Raw genomic sequence first — 20,336 nt, forward strand, 5'->3', positions numbered from 1 at the left:
GACAGCCATAGTAATCAAGGTTGAGCTGGAAAATATCAATTCTGTCTGGATTGTCCTCCGGTTGGTGATTTACCCAATAAATTACTGGGAGCTAATATGTATAATTTCAGACCTAATCGTGGGATTTCTTGTTGTTGGCAGGTAAAATGAGTAAGGACTCAGCTGAATCTACAGACCAAGTGATGGAGGAGGAAGTAGGCCAACATCCGATTACAGACCAGATGGAGGAGGAGGAGGAGGAGGTAGGTCAACATCAGATTACAGACCAGATGGAGGAGGAGGAGGAGGAGGTAGGTCAACATCAGATTACAGACCAGATGGAGGAGGAGGAGGTAGGTCAACATCAGATTACAGACCAGATGGAGGAGGAGGAGGAGGAGGAGGTAGGTCAACATCAGATTACAGACCAGATGAAGGAGGAGGAGGTAGGTCAACATCAGATTACAGACCAGATGGAGGAGGAGGAGGAGGTAGGTCAACATCAGATTACAGACCAGATGGAGGAGGAGGTAGGTCAACATCCGATTACAGACCAGATGGAGGAGGAGGAGGAGGTAGGTCAACATCAGATTACAGACCAGATGAAGGAGGAGGAGGAGGAGGTAGGTCAACATCAGATTACAGACCAGATGGAGGAGGAGGAGGAGGAGGTAGGTCAACATCAGATTACAGACCAGATGAAGGAGGAGGAGGTAGGTCAACATCAGATTACAGACCAGATGGAGGAGGAGGTAGGTCAACATCAGATTACAGACCAGATGGAGGAGGAGGAGGTAGGTCAACATCAGATTACAGACCAGATGGAGGAGGAGGAGGAGGAGGTAGGTCAACATCAGATTACAGACCAGATGGAGGAGGAGGAGGAGGTAGGTCGGTCAACATCAGATTACAGACCAGATGGAGGAGGAGGAGGAGGAGGAGGAGGAGGAGGAGGTAGGTCAACATCAGATTACAGACCAGATGGAGGAGGAGGAGGAGGAGGTAGGTCAACATCAGATTACAGACCAGATGGAGGAGGAGGAGGAGGTAGGTCGGTCAACATCAGATTACAGACCAGATGGAGGAGGAGGAGGAGGAGGAGGTAGGTCAACATCAGATTACAGACCAGATGAAGGAGGAGGAGGAGGAGGAGGTAGGTCAACATCAGCTTGTCTTTCTATGTCCCCTGCTTACTTTTCAAAATGTATCCACCTGGGCACAAACATTGTTTTAACAAAAACAGTAGTGCACTAGATAGGGTGCCATTTGGGACACAGGCTGACTAGCTTCTGTGGCAGACAACAGGACAATACGATCACTCAGGTTATTCTAAGGCTTTGTCCTCTTGGGTGTTTTTTAATAGACTCTCATGACTGTTTATTCCTCAGGCTGGGAGCTCAACAGAGACTGAGAGACCCTCCTCTTCTCACACCAAGAGGAAGCCTGCTGTCGCAGCCAAGCAAGTTGGAGGGAATGAGTCAGACACCTCGGACGAGAGTGGACAGGAAGATGGCGCCTCAGATGGTAAGGTCTACCACTAGACCTGGGGCCAGCACGGGTTTTAGTGCTTCTTAACCTCTCTGGGGCAGGTGGGACGCAAACGTCCCACCGGCCAATAGCCAGGGAAAATACAGCGTGCCAAATTCAAATACATTTTTATATAATTTTAACTTTCATTAAATCACACATGTAAGATACCAAATTAAAGCTACACTCGTTGTGAATCCAGCCAACATGTCAGATTTCAAAAAGGCTTTTCGGCGAAAGCATAAAATGCTATTATCTGATGATAGCACAACAGTAAACAAAGAGAGTATCATAATTCAACACTACAAGCACGACACAAAACGCAGAAATAAAATATAAATCATGCCTTACCTTTGACAAAATTATTTTGTTGGCACTCCAATATGTCCCATAAACATCACAAATTGTCCTTTTGTTCGATTAATTCCGTCGATATAAAACCAAAATGTCAATTTATTTGGACCGTTTCATCCAAAAAAACACAGCTTCCAACTTTCGCCATGTCACTACAAAATATATCAAAAGTTACATGTAAACTTTACCAAAACATTTCAAACTACTTTTGTAATACAACGTTAGGTATTTTTAAACGTTAATAATCGATCAATTTGAAGACGGGATGATCTGTGTTCAATACAAAAAGAAAACAAACTGACGCAACTTTTTTCGTAACGTGCCTCTCAAAAAATGGACTTCATGTGACCCTCATTTACGATAGCCCTACTTCTTCATTACACAAAGGAATAACCTCAACCGATTTCCAAGGACTGGTGACATCTAGTGGAAGCGGTAGGAACTGCAAGCAAGTCCATTAGAAATCTGGTGTCTCTAAGAAAACTAATTGAAAAGACATGATATCAAAACAATAAAATAAAATAAAAATTCTGAATGGTTTGTCCTCAGGGTTTTGCCTGCTACATAAGTTATGTTATTCTCACAGACATGATTCAAACTTCAGAGTGTTTTCTATCCAAATCTACTAATAATATGCATATCTTATATTCTGGGGATGAGTAGCAGGCAGTTGTATTTTGGCATGCTATTTATCCGAAAGTGAAAATGCTGCCCCCTGCCCACAAGAAGTTAATATCATTATGGAGCCAAAAGGTGCATTTCCACACTTTGTGGATAATAATGTTTTTGTTGGTCTGTTCTGAGTTGATATTCCAGGTTTATGTGGTGGTGATGAAGCAGTTGTTGAGGGTTCTGGGATCTGGTCCAAAAGTAGTGCACTATATAGGGAATAGGGTTCCATAGGGATCTGGTCTAAAGTAGTGCACTATATAGGGAATAGGGTTCCATAGGGATCTGGTCTAAAGTAGTGCACTATATAGGTTATCATTTGGGACAGTCTAAAAGCTTCCACATGCTTCCAAGTCGAAACAGTTCGGTAGAGTTTGTGCGTACAGAACATAATTTCAAATAAAGGTTGAATATACACTGCTCAAAAAATAAAGGGAACACTTAAACAACACAATGTAACTCCAAGTCAATCACACTTCTGTGAAATCACTGTCCACTTAGGAAGCAACACTGATTGACAATAAATTTCACATGCTGTTGTGCAAATGGAATAGACAAAAGGTGGAAATTATAGGCAATTAGCAAGACACCCCCAATAAAGGAGTGGTTCTGCAGGTGGTGACCACAGACCACTTCTCAGTTCCTATGCTTCCTGGCTGATGTTTTGGTCACTTTTGAATGCTGGCGGTGCTCTCACTCTAGTGGTAGCATGAGACGGAGTCTACAACCCACACAAGTGGCTCAGGTAGTGCAGCTCATCCAGGATGGCACATCAATGCGAGATGTGGCAAGAAGGTTTGCTGTGTCTGTCAGCGTAGTGTCCAGAGCATGGAGGCGCTACCAGGAGACAGGCCAGTACATCAGGAGACGTGGAGGAGGCCGTAGGAGGGCAACAACCCAGCAGCAGGACCGCTACCTCCGCCTTTGTGCAAGGAGGAGCACTGCCAGAGCCCTGCAAATGACCTCCAAATGTGCATGTGTCTGCTCAAACGGTCAGAAACAGACTCCATGAGGGTGGTATGAGGGCCCGACGTCCACAGGTGGGGGTTGTGCTTACAGCCCAACACCGTGCAGGACGTTTGGCATTTGCCAGAGAACACCAAGATTGGCAAATTCGCCACTGGCGCCCTGTGCTCTTCACAGATGAAAGCAGGTTCACACTGAGCACATGTGACAGACGTGACAGAGTCTGGAGACGCCGTGGAGAACGTTCTGCTGCCTGCAACATCCTCCAGCATGACCGGTTTGGCGGTGGGTCAGTCATGGTGTGGGGTGGCATTTCTTTGGGGGGCCGCACAGCCCTCCATGTGCTCGCCAGAGGTAGCCTGACTGCCATTAGGTACCGAGATGAGATCCTCAGACCCCTTGTGAGACCATATGCTGGTGCGGTTGGCCCTGGGTTCCTCCACACTGTGGCTGCAGTGTGTCAGCAGTTCCTGGAAGAGGAAGGCATTGATGCTATGGACTGGCCCTCCCGTTCCCCAGACCTGAATCCAATTGAGCACATCTGGGACATCATGTCTCGCTCCATCCACCAACGCCACGTTGCACCACAGACTGTCCAGGAGTTGGCGGATGCTTTAGTCCAGGTTTGGGAGGAGATCCCTCAGGAGACCATCCGCCACCTTATCAGGAGAATGCCCAGGCGTTGTAGGGAGGTCATACAGGCACGTGGAGTCCACACACACTACTGAGCCTCATTTTGACTTGTTTTAAGGACATTACATCAAAGTTGGATTAGCCTGTAGTGTGGTTTTCCACTTTAATTTTGAATGTGACTCCAAATCCAGACCTCCATGGGTTGATAAATTTGATTTCCATTGATAATTTTTGTGTGCTTTTGTTGTCAGCACATTCAACTATGTAAAGAAAAAAGTATTTAATAAGAATATTTCATTCATTCAGATCTAGGATGTGTTTTTTTAGTGTTCCCTTTATTTTTTTGAGCAGTGTATATATATATATATATATATATATGTGTGTATGTATTTTTTTAATGAAATCAAATCTACCTCCACTCCTAACCATTTGTCTAATCTGACCCTGTCATTACCTGCTTTTACCACTAGGGGTAACCCTGCACCGTACTCTGTTGCAGTACCTGCTTTTACCACTAGGGGGTAACCCCACGCGGTACTCTGTTGCAGTACCTGCTTTTACCACTAGGGGGTAACCCCACGCGGTACTCTGTTGCAGTACCTGCTTTTACCACTAGGGGGTAACCCTGCGCCGTACAGTGTGACAAGTGCTACACCACCTTCAGGGTGGTGACCTTCTGTCTCTACAGTGCATTCGGAAAGTATTCAGACTCCTTGACTTTTTCGACATTTTGTTACCTTACAGCCTTATTCTAAAATGGATTAAATAGTTTCCCCCCCCTCATCAATCTACACACAATACCCCATAATGACAAAGCAAAAACAGGTTTTTAGATCTGTTTTCAAATGTATTAAAATGTAAAAACAGATACCTTATTTACACAAGTATTCAGACCCTTTGCTATGAGACTCGAAATTGAGCTCCGGTGCATCCTGTTTCCATTGATCATCCTTGATGTTTCTACAACTTGGAGTCCACCTGTGGTAAATTCAATAGATTGGATATGATTTGGAAAGGCACACATCTGTCTATATAAGGTCCCACAGTTGGCAGTGCATGTCAGAGCGAAAGGAATTGTCCTTAGAGCTTCGAGACAGGATTGTGTCGAGGCACAGATCTGGGGAAGGGTACAAAAACATGTCTGCAGCATTGAAGGTCCGCAAGAACACAGTGGAACATTCACTCTTAAATGGAAGAAGTTTGGAACTACCAAGACTCTTCCTGGAGCTGGCTGCCCGGCCAAACTGAGCAATCGGGGGAGAAGGGCCTTGGTCAGGGTGGTGACCAAGAACCTGATGGTCACTCTGTCAGAGATCCAGAGTTCCTCTGTGGAGATGGGAGAACCTTCCAGAAGGACAACCATCTCTGCAGCACTCCACCAATCAGGCCTTTATGGTAGAGTGGCCAGACGGAAGCCACTCCTCAGTAAAAGGCAAATAACAGCCTATTTGGAGTTTGCCAAAAGACACCTGAAGACTCTCAGACCATCAGAAACAATATTATCTGGTGTGATGAAACCAAGATTGAACTCTTTGACCTGAATGTCAAGCGTCACCTCTGAAGGAAACCTGGCACTATCCCTATGGTGAAGCATGGTGGTGGGGATGTTCTTCAGCGGCAGGGACTGGAAGACTAGTCAGGACCGAGGGAAAGACGAACGGAGCAAAGTAAATAAAGATCCTTGATGAAAACCTGCTCCAGAGCGCTCAGGACCTCAGACTGGGGCGAAGGTTCACCTTCCAACAGGACAAGACAATGAAGGAGTGGCTTTAGGACAAGTCTCTGAATGTCCTTGAGGTGCCCAGCCAGAGCCCGGACTTGAACCTGATCGAACATCTCTGGAGAGACCTGAAAATAGCTGTGCAGCGACGCTCCCCATCCAACATTACAGAGCTTGAGAGGATCTGCAGAGAAGAATGGGAGAAACTCCCCAAATACAGATGTGCCAAGCTTGTAGCATCATACCCAAGAAGACTCGAGGCTGTAATCGTTGCCAAAGGTGCTTCAACAAAGTACTGAGTAAAGGGTTTGAATACTTATGTAAATGTGATCAGTAAAAAAATATATACATTTGCTAACATTTTTTTTTAAACTGTTTTTCCTTTGTCATAAGGGTCTGAATACTTATGGAAATTATGTTTCAGTTTTTTAATATGTTTGCAAAACTGTCATCTGCTTTTGCTTTGTAATTATGGGGTATTATGTGTACATTGTTTGTCCTCCTCAATGTAATCCATTTTAGAATAAGGCTGTAACGTAACAAAATGTGGAAAAAGTCAAGGGGTCTGAACACTTCCCGAAATGCACTATATATTATGAAGACATTTAGTAAGGTTTTTTGTGGAGTCTAAATCTATGCCCATTGATCTGTCAACAGTAGGAATTCTTCAGTAAAGTCTTTGTTGTCATTCAACAAGAGACGACTCGTTTTCACGCACATATTTTCTTCTGAAATCGTACATCTCAGTTAGATGGAAAAGTGTGTGATCAAGATCTCTTTGGCAAAAACGTCAGTTACTGATTTCTTGTTGTCTTAGATTCATTCTGATTATTTTGAGGAAGTGTATACTGGCTACGGCATCTCAAAATGGACAAACAGTACTTTTGCAGCTTTTTTCTGGGAGCATGGAGCTCCCTCGTTAGGTTCCCCTCGACCAGATTACTATGCTCCAGCCAAACTAAAGCATGCTGACACCCTAATTTCCTGTCCTCTCCTTCAGGGATGTTGGTTGTGCAGCCTCCCGCTGGGACTGACAACAAGGAGGACAAGAGCAGAGGAGCCATGAAGCTCCGAGTGGACCTCTCACGGAGAAAGACAGGTTAGTCTCCTCACTATATACCACACTGCTACCAACCAGGGGATAGTCAGAGAAACCCCCAAGGTTTTGACCAGAAAGGGTGTTCCTGCGGCCTAATAATCACAACTGCTGCCAGTTTAATTAAATCAATCCGTTTGGGATTGTAATTTGTGTTTATTAGGCATTTGCTCCTCTTCCTGGGGTCCAAACACATTACATCACACTAAACAGCAGGTGTGTCACCTAAAACAGCAGATATATGATATAACATAATTCCACCACTACATATCTTTTAACATTTTATTATTTAACTTCTAGACGCTCGGATCCCTTTAGCGGGATAATTTTCATAAACAACCGCTGAATTGCAGAGCACCAAATTAAAGAAAAATACTACAAATATTTATAATCATGAAATCACAAGTGAAATATACCAAAACACAGTTTAGCTTGTTGTTAATCCACCTATCGTGTCAGATTTTGAAAATATGCTTTACAGCGAAAGCAATCCAAGCGTTTGTGAGTTTATCAATCACTAGACAAAACAGTAAGAACAGCTAGCAGCAAATTAGCTTGGTCATGAAAGTCAGAAAAGCAATAAAATGAATCGCTTACCTTTGATGATCTTTGGATGTTTGCACTCACGAGACTCCCAGTTACACAATAAATGTTATTTTTGTTCGATAAAGATTAGTTTTATAACCAAAAACGCGCAAACCAAATGGCGGTTATGTTCAGAAAACCACAGGCTCGTTCCGGTCCTGAAAGGCAGACGAATATTCCAAAAAGTATCCGTAATGTTCGTAGAAACATGTCAAATGTTTTTTATAATCAATCCTCAGGTTGTTTTTAACAAACATAATCGATAATATTTCAACCGGACGGTAAACTGTTCAATACTACAGAGAAATAATATGTCGAGCTACAACTCTCGGGCGCATGAACTAATCAAAGGACACCTGACGCGTTTTGAAAAATCTCGCTCATTTTTCAAAATAAGATCTTGAAACTATGTCTAAAGCCTGGTCACAGCCTGAGGAAGCCATTGGAAAATGAATCTGTTTGATACCCCTTTAAATGGAGGAGGGGCAGGCAATGGAACAGGGATTTTTCCAAATAAAAGGCACGTCCGGGTTGGATTTCCACAGGTTTTCGCCTGCAAAATCAGTTCTGTTATACTCACAGACAATATTTTGACAGTTTTGGAAACTTTAGAGTGTTTTCTATCCTAATCTGTCAATTATATGCATATTCTAGCATCTGGGCCTAAGAAATAGTCTGTTTACCTTGGGAACGTTATTTTTCCAAACATAAAGATTCTGCCCCCTAGCTGAAAGAGGTTAACTAGGCAAGTATGTTAAGAACAAATTCTTATTTACAATGACGGCCTAGGAACAGTAGGTTAACTTCTACTTGCTACGCATCCCGGATCCGGGAGCACCCCCCACAGTAAAAAAGCTGACTAGCATAGCCTAGCATAGCGTCACAAGTAAATACTAGCATCTAAATATCATTAAATCACAAGTCCAAGACACCAGATGAAAGATACAGATCTTGTGAATCCAGCCATCATTTCTGATTTTTAAAATGTTTTACAGGGAAGACACTATGTAAATCTATTAGCTAACCACGATAGCAAAAGACACAACTTTTTTTTCTCCGCCATTTTTTTCCTGCATGGGTAGCTATCACAATTTCGACCAAATAAAGATATATATAGCCACTAACCAAGAAACAACTTCATAAGATGACAGTCTGATAACATATTTATTGTATAGCATATGTTTTTTTAGAAAAATTTCAGGTATAAATCACAGTTCTACATTGCAGCTGCAATCTGAAATAGTGCCGAGCTGCCAGAATAATTACAGAGACCAACGTCAAATACCTAATTACTCATCTTAAAACATTTCTGAAAAATACACAGCGTACAGCAAATGAAAGCCCAACATCTTGTGAATCCAGCCAATATGTCAGATTTTTAAGTGTTTTACAGCGAAAACACAATATAGCATTATATTAGCTTAGCACAAATAGCCAGAAACACAAGCAATTTACCAGCAGCACAGGTTAGCGATCGTAACAATACAGCAAAAGATATATAATTTTTGACTAACCTTGATATACTTCATCAGATGACAGTCCTGTAACATCATATTACACAATGCATATAGGTTTTGTTCGAAAATGTGCATATTTAGCAGCACAAATCGTGGTTATACAATGTGATCAGTAGCAACAGTTCATGCATTCTGGCCGGCGCCATCTTGGAAAGGCACCTAATCTAATCAATAAATAATCGTAAACTTGACTAAAAAATACAGGTTGGACAGCAAATGAAAGATGCATTAGTTATTAATGCAACCGCTGAGTTAGATTTTTAAAATTAACGTTACTAGACATACAGTGTGCGTTACAGCCAGACTAGTGCCGCAATAATGGCGGACAAATCCGTTTACATTTTTCCACATAAATACGGAATAACATCATAAATAGCTCTTACTTTTGGACGAGCTTCCATCAGAATCTTGGGCAAGTTGTCCTTTGTCCAAAAGAATCGTTGCTTGGTTGGAAAACGTCGTCTTCAACTTTGGAACTAGCAGCTAACAATAGCTATGTGGCCACAACATGCCCAAATCCCCAAAACGCAATACTAAGGAAATTCCGAAAATAGCAATATACTCGCATAAACTGATATAACTCGGTTTAAAATAACTTCGTTATGATGTTTCTAACACCTATATCGAATTAAATTACAGACGGATATATCTAAGGCCGATAACTGAGCATTTCAAAATGCCATCCTGAGGTCTTGCTTTGTGTAATGACGAACGTCGAAAAGAGAGCTCCCTTCGTTCCTTGGCCTTTTATAAGGTCTGAGATCTACGTAGAAACTCCATTCCAATTCTCATTGGTTACTGACATCCAGGGGAAGGCGGGTGCAGTTCATGTCGACCCATAGGATACATACAGAGCTTTAGACTGATCTGAGAACAGAGCCTCGTTTTCAGACCTTCGCAGTTCCTGTCATGGATTTCGCTGCAGAAAGAGTTCTGGTTCACCCACAGACATAATTCAAACGGTTTTAGAAACTAGAGATTGTTTTCTATCCAATAGTAATAATAATATGCTTATTGTACGAGCAAGAATTGATTAAGAGGCAGTTTAATTTGGAGACGATATTTTCCAAAGTGGAAACAGCACCCCCTAGATTGACAAAAGGTTAACTGCCTTGTTCAGGGGCAGAATGACAGATTTATACCTTGTCAGCTCGTGGATTCGATTCAGCAACCTTTCGGTTACTAGTCCAACACTCTAACCACTAGGCTACCTGCCGTCCCTACACTCTAACCACTAGGCTACCTGCCGTCCCTACACTCTAACCACTAGGCTACCTGCCGTCCCTACACTCTAACCACTAGGCTACCTGCCGTCCCTACACTCTAACCACTAGGCTACCTGCCGCCCCTACACTCTAACCACTAGGCTACCTGCCGTCCCTACACTCTAACCACTAAGCTACCTGCCGTCCCTACACTCTAACCACTAGGCTACCTGCCGTCCCTACACTCTAACCACTAGGCTACCTGCCGTCCCTACACTCTAACCACTAGGCTACCTGCCGTCCCTACACTCTAACCACTAGGCTACCTGCCGTCCCTACACTCTAACCACTAGGTTACCTGCCGTCCCTACGCTCTAACCACTAGGCTACCTGCCGTCCCTACGCTCTAACCACTAGGCTACCTGCCGTCCCTACGCTCTAACCACTAGGCTACCTGCCGTCCCTACGCTCTAACCACTAGGCTACCTGCCGTCCCTACGCTCTAACCACTAGGCTACCTGCCGTCCCTACGCTCTAACCACTAGGCTACCTGCCGTCCCTACTCTCTAACCACTAGGCTACCTGCCGTCCCTACGCTCTAACCACTAGGCTACCTGCCGTCCCTACGCTCTAACCACTAGGCTACCTGCCGTCCCTACTCTCTAACCACTAGGCTACCTGCCATCCCTACACTCTAACCACTAGGCTACCTGCCGTCCCTACACTCTAACCACTAGGCTACCTGCCGTCCGTATCTACATACAGTGCCTTTGGAAAGTATTCAGACCACTTGACTTTTTCCAAATTCAGTTACTTTACAGCCTTATTCTAAAATTGGATAAAATCATTTTTTTCATCGATTTACACACTACCCCATAATAATTAGCTAAAACAGTTTTTTTGACATTTGTGCATATGTATTACAAATTTAAAAAACTGAAACCTCACGTGAGTACTCAGACTTGACGTGAGTACTCAGACTTGACGTGAGTACTCAGACTTGAAATTGAACGCATCCTGTTTACATTGATCATCTTTGAGATGTTTCTACAACTTGATTAGAGTCCCCCTGTGGTAAATTCAATTGATTGGACATGATTTGGAAAGGCTCACACCTGTCTATATAAGATCCCACAGTTGACAGGGCAAAAAACAAGATTCTCTGGTCTGTTGAAACCACGATTGAACTCTTTTGCCTGAATGCCAAGTGTCACGGTGAAGCATTAAATATTTCTCCACTACATATCTACATTACAAAATGTTTAATACCACCATACAACAATATTACAATGTCTACATGTGTCTGTGCCTGTGTGTGTGTCTCTTCACGGTCCCTGCTGTATAAGGTGTATTGTTACCTGCTTTTTAAATCTGATTCTACTGCTGCATCAGTTACCTGATGTGGAATAGAGTTCCATGTAGTCATGGCTTTATGTAGTACTGTGTACCTCCCATAGTCTGTTCTGGACTTGGGGACTGTGAAGAGACCTCTGGTGGCATGTCTTGTGAGGTATGCATGGGTGTCCGAGCTGTGTGTCAGTAATTCAAACAGACAGCTTGGTGCGTTCAACATGTCAATACCTCTCATAAATACAAGTAGTGATGAAATCAATCCCTCCTCTTTGAGCCAGGAGAGATTGATATGCATATTATTAATATTAGCTCTCTGTGTACTTCCAAGGGCCAGCCGTGCTGCGCTGTTCTGAGACAATTGCAATTTTCCTAAGTCCCTCTTTGTCACCTGACCACAGGACTGAACAGTAGTCCAGGTGTGACAAAACTAGGGCCTGTAGGACCTGCCTTGTTGATAGTGTTGTTAAGAAGGTAGAAACTAGGGCCTGTAGGACCTGCCTTGTTGATAGTGTTGTTAAGGTAGAAACTAGGGCCTGTAGGACCTGCCTTGTTGACAGTGTTGTTAAGAAGGTAGAAACTAGGGCCTGTAGGACCTGCCTTGTTGATAGTGTTGTTAAGAAGGTAGAAACTAGGGCCTGTAGGACCTGCCTTGTTGATAGTGTTGTTAAGAAGGTAGAAACTAGGGCCTGTGGGACCTGCCTTGTTGATAGTGTTGTTAAGAAGGTAGAAACTAGGGCCTGTGGGACCTGCCTTGTTGATAGTGCTGTTAAGAAGGTAGAAACTAGGACCTGCCCTGTTGATAGTGTTGTTAAGAAGGTAGAAACTATGGCCTGTAGGACCTGCCTTGTTGATAGTGTTGTTAAGAAGGTAGAAACTAGGGCCTGTGGGACCTGCCTTGTTGATAGTGCTGTTAAGAAGGTAGAAACTAGGACCTGCCCTGTTGATAGTGTTGTTAAGAAGGTAGAAACTAGGGCCTGTAGGACCTGCCTTGTTGATAGTGCTGTTAAGAAGGTAGAAACTAGGGCCTGTAGGACCTGCCTTGTTGATAGTGCTGTTAAGAAGGTAGAAACTAGGGCCTGTAGGACCTGCCTTGTTGATAGTGCTGTTAAGAAGGTAGAAACTAGGGCCTGTAGGACCTGCCTTGTTGATAGTGCTGTTAAGAAGGTAGAAACTAGGGCCTGTAGGACCTGCCTTGTTGATAGTGTTGTTAAGAAGGTAGAGACTAGGGCCTGTAGGACCTGCCTTGTTGATAGTGCTGTTAAGAAGGTAGAAACTAGGGCCTGTAGGACCTGCCTTGTTGATAGTGTTGTTAAGAAGGTAGAGACTAGGGCCTGTAGGACCTGCCTTGTTGATAGTGTTGTTAAGAAGGTAGAAACTAGGGCCTGTAGGACCTGCCTTGTTGATAGTGCTGTTAAGAAGGTAGAAACTAGGGCCTGTAGGACCTGCCTTGTTGATAGTGTTGTTAAGAAGGTAGAGACCAGGGCCTGTAGGACCTGCCTTGTTGATAGTGTTGTTAAGAAGGTAAAAACTAGGTCCTGTAGGACCTGCCTTGTTGATAATGTTGTTAAGAAGGTAGAAACTAGGGCCTGTAGGACCTGCCTTGTTGATAGTGCTGTTAAGAAGGTAGAAACTAGGGCCTGCCTTGTTGATAGTGCTGTTAAGAAGGTAGAAACTAGGACCTGCCTTGTTGATAGTGCTGTTAAGAAGGTAGAAACTAGGGCCTGTAGGACCTGCCTTGTTGATAGTGCTGTTAAGAAGGTAGAAACTAGGGCCTGTAGGACCTGCCTTGTTGATAGTGTTGTTAAGAAGGTAGAAACTAGGGCCTGTAGGACCTGCCTTGTTGATAGTGCTGTTAAGAAGGTAGAAACTAGGGCCTGTAGGACCTGCCTTGTTGATAGTGCTGTTAAGAAGGTAGAAACTAGGGCCTGTAGGACCTGCCTTGTTGATAGTGCTGTTAAGAAGGTAGAAACTAGGGCCTGTAGGACCTGCCTTGTTGATAGTGCTGTTAAGAAGGTAGAAACTAGGGCCTGTAGGACCTGCCTTGTTGATAGTGCTGTTAAGAAGGTAGAAACTAGGGCCTGTAGGACCTGCCTTGTTGATAGTGCTGTTAAGAAGGTAGAAACTAGGGCCTGTAGGACCTGCCTTGTTGATAGTGCTGTTAAGAAGGTAGAAACTAGGGCCTGTAGGACCTGCCTTGTTGATAGTGCTGTTAAGAAGGTAGAAACTAGGGCCTGTAGGACCTGCCTTGTTGATAGTGCTGTTAAGAAGGTAGAAACTAGGGCCTGTAGGACCTGCCTTGTTGATAGTGTTGTTAAGAAGGTAGAAACTAGGGCCTGTAGGACCTGCCTTGTTGATAGTGCTGTTAAGAAGGTAGAAACTAGGGCCTGTAGGACCTGCCTTGTTGATAGTGCTGTTAAGAAGGTAGAAACTAGGGCCTGTAGGACCTGCCTTGTTATAGTGCTTTTAAGAAGGTAGAAACTAGGGCCTGTAGGACCTGCCTTGTTGATAGTGCTGTTAAGAAGGTAGAAACTAGGGCCTGTAGGACCTGCCTTGTTGATAGTGCTGTTAAGAAGGTAGAAACTAGGGCCTGTAGGACCTGCCTTGTTGATAGTGCTGTTAAGAAGGTAGAAACTAGGGCCTGTAGGACCTGCCTTGTTATAGTGCTTTTAAGAAGGTAGAAACTAGGGCCTGTAGGACCTGCCTTGTTGATAGTGCTGTTAAGAAGGTAGAAACTAGGGCCTGTAGGACCTGCCTTGTTGATAGTGCTGTTAACCTGTCTGGCTCTGGGGTTCCGCAGACGGAACTCCTCCCACATTCCACTGAAAAGGCAGAGCGCGAAATTCAAAATATATTTTTTAGAAATATTTAACTTTCACACATTAACAAGTCCAATACAGCATTTGAAAGATACACATCTTGTGAATCTAGCCAACATGTCTGATTTTTAAAATGTTTTACAGCGAAAACACCACGTATATTTATGTTAGCTCACCACCAAATACAAAAAAAGGACAGACATTTTTCACAGCACAGGTAGCATGCACAAAGCCAACCTAACTAACCAAGAACCAACCAAACTAACCAAGAAACAACTTCATCAGATGACAGTCTTATAACATGTTATACAATAAATCTATGTTTTGTTCGAAAAATGTGCATATTTGAGCTATAAATCAGTTTTACATTGCAGCTACAATAACAGCTACCGTCAGAAATAGCACGGAAGCAGCCAGAGTAATTACAGACACCAACGTGCAATACCTAAATACTCGTCATAAAACATTTCTGAAAAATCGATGGTGTACAGCAAATGAAAGACAAAGATCTTGTGAATCCAGCCAATATTTCAGATTTTTTAAGTGTTTTACAGCGAAAACACAATATAGCATTATATTAGCTTACTACAATAGCCTACCACACTACCGCATTCATTCATCAAGGCACGTTAGCGATAGCAATAGGCACGTTAGCGATCGTAACAAACCAGCAAAAGATATATAATTTTTGACTAACCTTGATAAGCTCCATCAGATGACAGTCCTATAACATCAGGTTATACATACACTTATGTTTTGTTCCAAAATGTGCATATTTAGAGCTGAAATCAGTGGTTACACACTGTGCTAACGTAGCATATTTTTCCCAGAATGTGCAGATATTTCTATTAGACTCTCACCTATTCTGACCAAATAACTATTCATAAACATTACAAAAAAATACATGTTGTATAGGAAATGATAGATACACTAGTTCTTAATGCAATCGCAGTGTTAGAATTCTAAAAATAACTTCTTTACGACATAAGGCTTAGGTTATGGCGAGATAGTGACCAAAACCTGAGCGCAAAACTAATAGTACACAGTTCGACAGGTATATGAAATAGAATCATAAAATGAGTCCTACTTTTTATGAGCTTCCATCAGAATGTTGTACAAGAGGTCCTTTGTCGGGAACAATCGTTGTTTGGTTTTAGAATGTCCTTTGTCCCTCTTGAATTAGCAAGCGCACTAGCCAAGTGGCAAGTAGCTCTCCATCGTCAACAAACACAGACAACGCAACACGCCTAACGTCCCGAAAAAAATATCAATATTCTAATTAAACTATATTGAAAAAACATACTTTACGATGATATTGTGACATGTATCAAATAAAATCAAAGCCGGAGATAGTATTCGCCCGTAACGACAGCTTTTCGGAAGGCAATTACAGGTCCCTCCACGCGCCTTCCAAAAAACCTAAAATGGAGGACACGTCATTCCAAGAGGGTTCATTCCATCTCAGGCCAAGATAATCAACTCATTTCTTCTCTCAGTTCCTCTTGACATCTAGGGGAAGGTGTATGACGTGCACGTATAGTGATACGTATCATGCCCATTTATAGGCAGGTCCTTAAACAGAGCATCGAATTCAGACTTTCCACTTCCTGGTCAGAAAGTGTGCTGCCAAAAGAGTTCTGTTTTACCCACAGACAAAATTCAAACGGTTTTAGAAACTAGAGAGTGTTTCCTATCCAATAGTAATAATAATATGCATATTGTACGAGCAAGAATTGAGTACGAGGCCGTTTAAATTGGGAACGATTTTCCCCCAAAGTGTAAATAGCGCCCTCTGGTCCTCATCTTAAGAAGGTAGAAACTAGGGCCTGTAGGACCTGCCTTGTTGATAGTGCTGTTAAGAAGGTAGAAACTAGGGCCTGTAGGACCTGCCTTGTTGATAGTGCTGTTAAGAAGGTAGAAACTAGGGCCTGTAGGACCTGCCTTGTTGATAGTGCTGTTAAGAAGGTAGAAACTAGGGCCTGTAGGACCTGCCTTGTTGATAGTGCTGTTAAGAAGGTAGAAACTAGGGCCTGTAGGACCTGCCTTGTTGATAGTGTTGTTAAGAAGGTAGAAACTAGGGCCTGTAGGACCTGCCTTGTTGATAGTGCTGTTAAGAAGGTAGAAACTAGGGCCTGTAGGACCTGCCTTGTTGATAGTGTTGTTAAGAAGGTAGAAACTAGGCCCTGTAGGACCTGCCTTGTTGATAGTGTTGTTAAGAAGGTAGAAACTAGGGCCTGTAGGACCTGCCTTGTTGATAGTGTTGTTAAGAAGGTAGAGACTAGGGCCTGTAGGACCTGCCTTGTTGATAGTGTTGTTAAGAAGGTAGAAACTAGGGCCTGTAGGACCTGCCTTGTTGATAGTGTTGTTAAGAAGGTAGAAACTAGGGCCTGTAGGACCTGCCTTGTTGATAGTGTTGTTAAGAAGGTAGAAACTAGGGCCTGTAGGACCTGCCTTGTTGATAGTGTTGTTAAGAAGGTAGAAACTAGGGCCTGTAGGACCTGCCTTGTTGATAGTGCTGTTAAGAAGGCAGAGCACCACTTTATTATGGACAGACTTCTCCCCATCTTAGCTACTGTTGTATCAATATGTTTTGACCATGACAGGTTACAATCCAGGGTTACTCCAAGCAGTTTAGTCACCTCAACTTTCTCCATTTCCAACATTATTTATTTCAAGTTTTAGTTGAGGTTTAGGGTTTAGTGAATGCTTTGTCCCAAATACAATGCTTTTAGTTTTTTAAATATTTAGGACTAACTTATTCTTTACGACCCACTCTGAAACTAACTGCTGCTCTTTGTTAAGTGTTGCAGTCATTTCAGTCGCTGTAGTAGCTGATGTGTATAGTGTTGAGTCATCCGCATACATAAATACTCTGGCTTTACTCAAAGCCAGTGGCATGTTATTAGATAAGATTAAAAAAGTAAGGGGCCTAGACAGCTGCCCTGGGGAATTCCTGATTCTACCTGGATTATGTTGGAGAGGCTTCCATTAAAGAACACCCTCTGTGTTCTGTTAGACAGGTAACTCTTTATCCACATTATAGCAGGGGGTGTAAAGCCATAACACATTATAGCAGGGGGTGTAAAGCCATAACACATTATAGCAGGGGGTGTAAAGCCTTAACACATTATAGCAGGGGGTGTAAAGCCTTAACACATAGGTTTTTCCAGCAGCAGACTATGATCGATAGTCAAAAGCTGCACTGAAGTCTAACAAAACAGCCCCCACACTCTTTTGATCATACTTTTCTGTCAACCAATCATCGTAAACGATGTAAACGAAACATGTTTGTCTCCCGGTCTTCCTCTGTGTTTATCCAGATACCACTTTGCAGGAGAGAATAGACTGCACCGCCTGTGGACAGCAGGTCAACCACTTCCAGCGCCACTCAGTGTTTGAGCACCCCATGCTCCATGTGCTCCTCTGCAAGGTAGATACACCTGCAACACCTTCACCTGTCCCCTCTGTCTGTCCCCTGTCTCTGTCTGCCCCCTGTCTCTGTCTGCCCCCTGTCTCTGTCTGCCCCCTGTCTCTGTCTGCCCCCTGTCTCTGTCTGCCCCCTGTCTCTGTCTGCCCCCTGTCTCTGTCTGCCCCCTGTCTCTGTCTGCCCCCTGTCTCTGTCTGCCCCCTGTCTCTGTCTGCCCCCTGTCTCTGTCTGCCCCCTGTCTCTGTCTGCCCCCTGTCTCTGTCTGCCCCCTGTCTCTGTCTGCCCCCTGTCTCTGTCTGCCCCCTGTCTCTGTCTGCCCCCTGTCTCTGTCTGGCCCCTGTCTCTGTCTGTCTCCTCTGTCTGCCCCCCCTGTCTCTGTCTGCCCCCCCTGTCTCTGTCTGCCCCCCCCTGTCTCTGTCTGCCCCCCCCTGTCTCTGTCTGCCCCCCCCTGTCTCTGTCTGCCCCCCCCTGTCTCTGTCTGCCCCCCCCTGTCTCTGTCTGCCCCCCCCTGTCTCTGTCTGCCCCCCCCTGTCTCTGTCTGCCCCCCCTGCCTCTGTCTGCCCCCCCTGTCTCTGTCTGCCCCCCCCCCCTGTCTCTGTCTCTGTCTGTTGCTCTCTCTCTCCAACTCTGTCTGAGCTTCTCCATGCTCCATTAGGATGATATGTTGGATTAATTAGAATGTATGTGTTTTTTTTAACGAAATACTCCAAATGCCTGTATCGCAAGAGTCACGTAAAAAAAAAAGAAGTAATTTGTAATTTTTACGAGCGTTTAAGTTTGTGTTCTCATGTAGTGTTTTTTTGGCTCCTTGGCTCTCTGTGCTGTGCACCTTCCCATTTACACCAGAGATCTGTATATAATGACAAGATGCTCATGTCTCCATCCTGACAATGGGACACAAAGCCCCTGCCACGCACACAAAGCCCCTCCCCCTGCCACGCACACAAAGCCCCTGCCACGCACACAAAGCCCCTCCCCCTGCCACGCACACAAAGCCCCTCAGCTGCACCATCGAGAGCATCCTGACTGGTTGCATCACTGCCTGGTATGGCAATTGCTTGGCATCTGACCGTAAGGCACTACAGAGGGTAGTGCATACGTCCCAGTACATCACTGGGGCCAAGCTTCCTGCCATCCAGGACCTCTATACCAGGCGGTGCCAGAGGAAGGCCCTAAATATGTCCAAAAGGCTCCTTAACAGCTTCTACCCCCAAGCCATAAGACTGCTGAACAATTAATCAAATGGCTTTGATTAATTGTTGCCGGTACCCCCTGTATATAGCCTCATTATTGTTATTTTATTGTGTTACTTTTTTATTATTTTTTACTTCTGTTTATTTTGTAAATATTTTCTTAACTCTTCTTGAACTGCACTGTTGGTTAAGGGCTTGTAAGTAAGCATTTCACGATAAGGTCTACACTTGTATTCGGCCAATGTGACAAATAAGATTTGATTTAGGAAAGTTTTCAGACCCCTTGACTTTTCCCACATTTTGTTACGTTACAGCCTTATTCTAAAGTGGATTTAAAAAAAATCCTTAGCAATCGATATACAATACCCCATAATGACAAAGAGAAAACACGTTTTCCATTGATCATCCTTGAGATGTTTCTACAACTTGATTGGAGGCCACCTGTGGTAAATTAAATTGATTGGACATTACTTGGAAAGGCACACACCTGTCTATATAAGGTCCCACAGTTGACAGTGCATGTCAGAGCAAAAACAAAGCCATGAGGTCAAAGGAATTCTCCGTAGAGCTCCGAGACAGGATTGTGTCGAGGCACAGATCTGGGGAAGGGTACCAAAAATCTGGGAGAAGGGCCTTGGTCAGGGAGGTGACCAAGAACCCAATGGTCGCTATGACAGAGCTCCAGAGTTCCTCTGTGGAGATGGTTGTCCTTCTGGAAGGTTCTCCCATCTCTGCAGCACTCCACCAGTCAGGCCTTTATGGTAGAGTGGCCAGACAGAAGCCACTCCTCAGTAAAAGACACAAAGACCGCCCGCTTGGCGTTAGCCAAAAGGCACCCAAAGGACACTCAGACCATGAGAAACAAGATTCTCTGGTCTGATAGTTGTCCTTCTGGAAGGTTCTCCCATCTCCACAGAGGAACTCCGGAGCTCTGTCAGAGTGACCATCGGGTTCTTGGTCACCTCCCTGACCAAGGCCCTTCTCCCCCGATTGCTCAGTTTGGCCGGGCGGCCAGCTCTAGGAAGAGTCTTGGTGCTTCCAAACTTCTTCCATTTAATAATGATGGGAGGACACTGTGTTCTTGGGGACCTTCAATGCTGCAGGAATGTTTATGTACCCTTCCCCAGGTCTGGACCTCTACACAATCCTGTCTTGAAATTCTACGGACAATTCCTTCAACCTCATGGTTTGGTTTTTGCTCTGACATGCACTGATTTTTCAGATTTAGATATTGGGCCATATTGCCCAACCCTATGCTCCAGGTAGATCCACCTGCAACACTGTCCTGCAACACTG

At 44.0% G+C, this 20,336-nt stretch overlaps 1 protein-coding gene across 11 annotated transcripts in view; it reads left to right on the forward strand.

The window, feature by feature from the left end:
- The window catches only part of LOC139574856 (transcriptional regulator ATRX-like), a 125,005-nt gene that overhangs the window by 16,651 nt on the left and 88,018 nt on the right, over positions 1–20,336 (forward strand). For 7 of the 11 annotated variants that reach the window (XM_071399814.1, XM_071399820.1, XM_071399817.1 and 4 more), the window contains 4 exons: positions 142–242; positions 1,368–1,503; positions 6,849–6,947; positions 17,741–17,850. In XM_071399814.1, the coding sequence (XP_071255915.1) occupies positions 142–242; positions 1,368–1,503; positions 6,849–6,947; positions 17,741–17,850 (446 nt within the window). Of the gene's footprint in view, positions 1–141; positions 243–502; positions 555–917; positions 1,027–1,365; positions 1,504–6,848; positions 6,948–17,740; positions 17,851–20,336 lie in introns of those variants that run through there. The other 4 variants (XM_071399816.1, XM_071399823.1, XM_071399822.1 and 1 more) reach the window with 4 other exon arrangements.

This window comes from Salvelinus alpinus, chromosome 4, assembly GCF_045679555.1.
Source record: "Salvelinus alpinus chromosome 4, SLU_Salpinus.1, whole genome shotgun sequence".
Taxonomy (NCBI): Eukaryota; Metazoa; Chordata; class Actinopteri; order Salmoniformes; family Salmonidae; genus Salvelinus; species Salvelinus alpinus.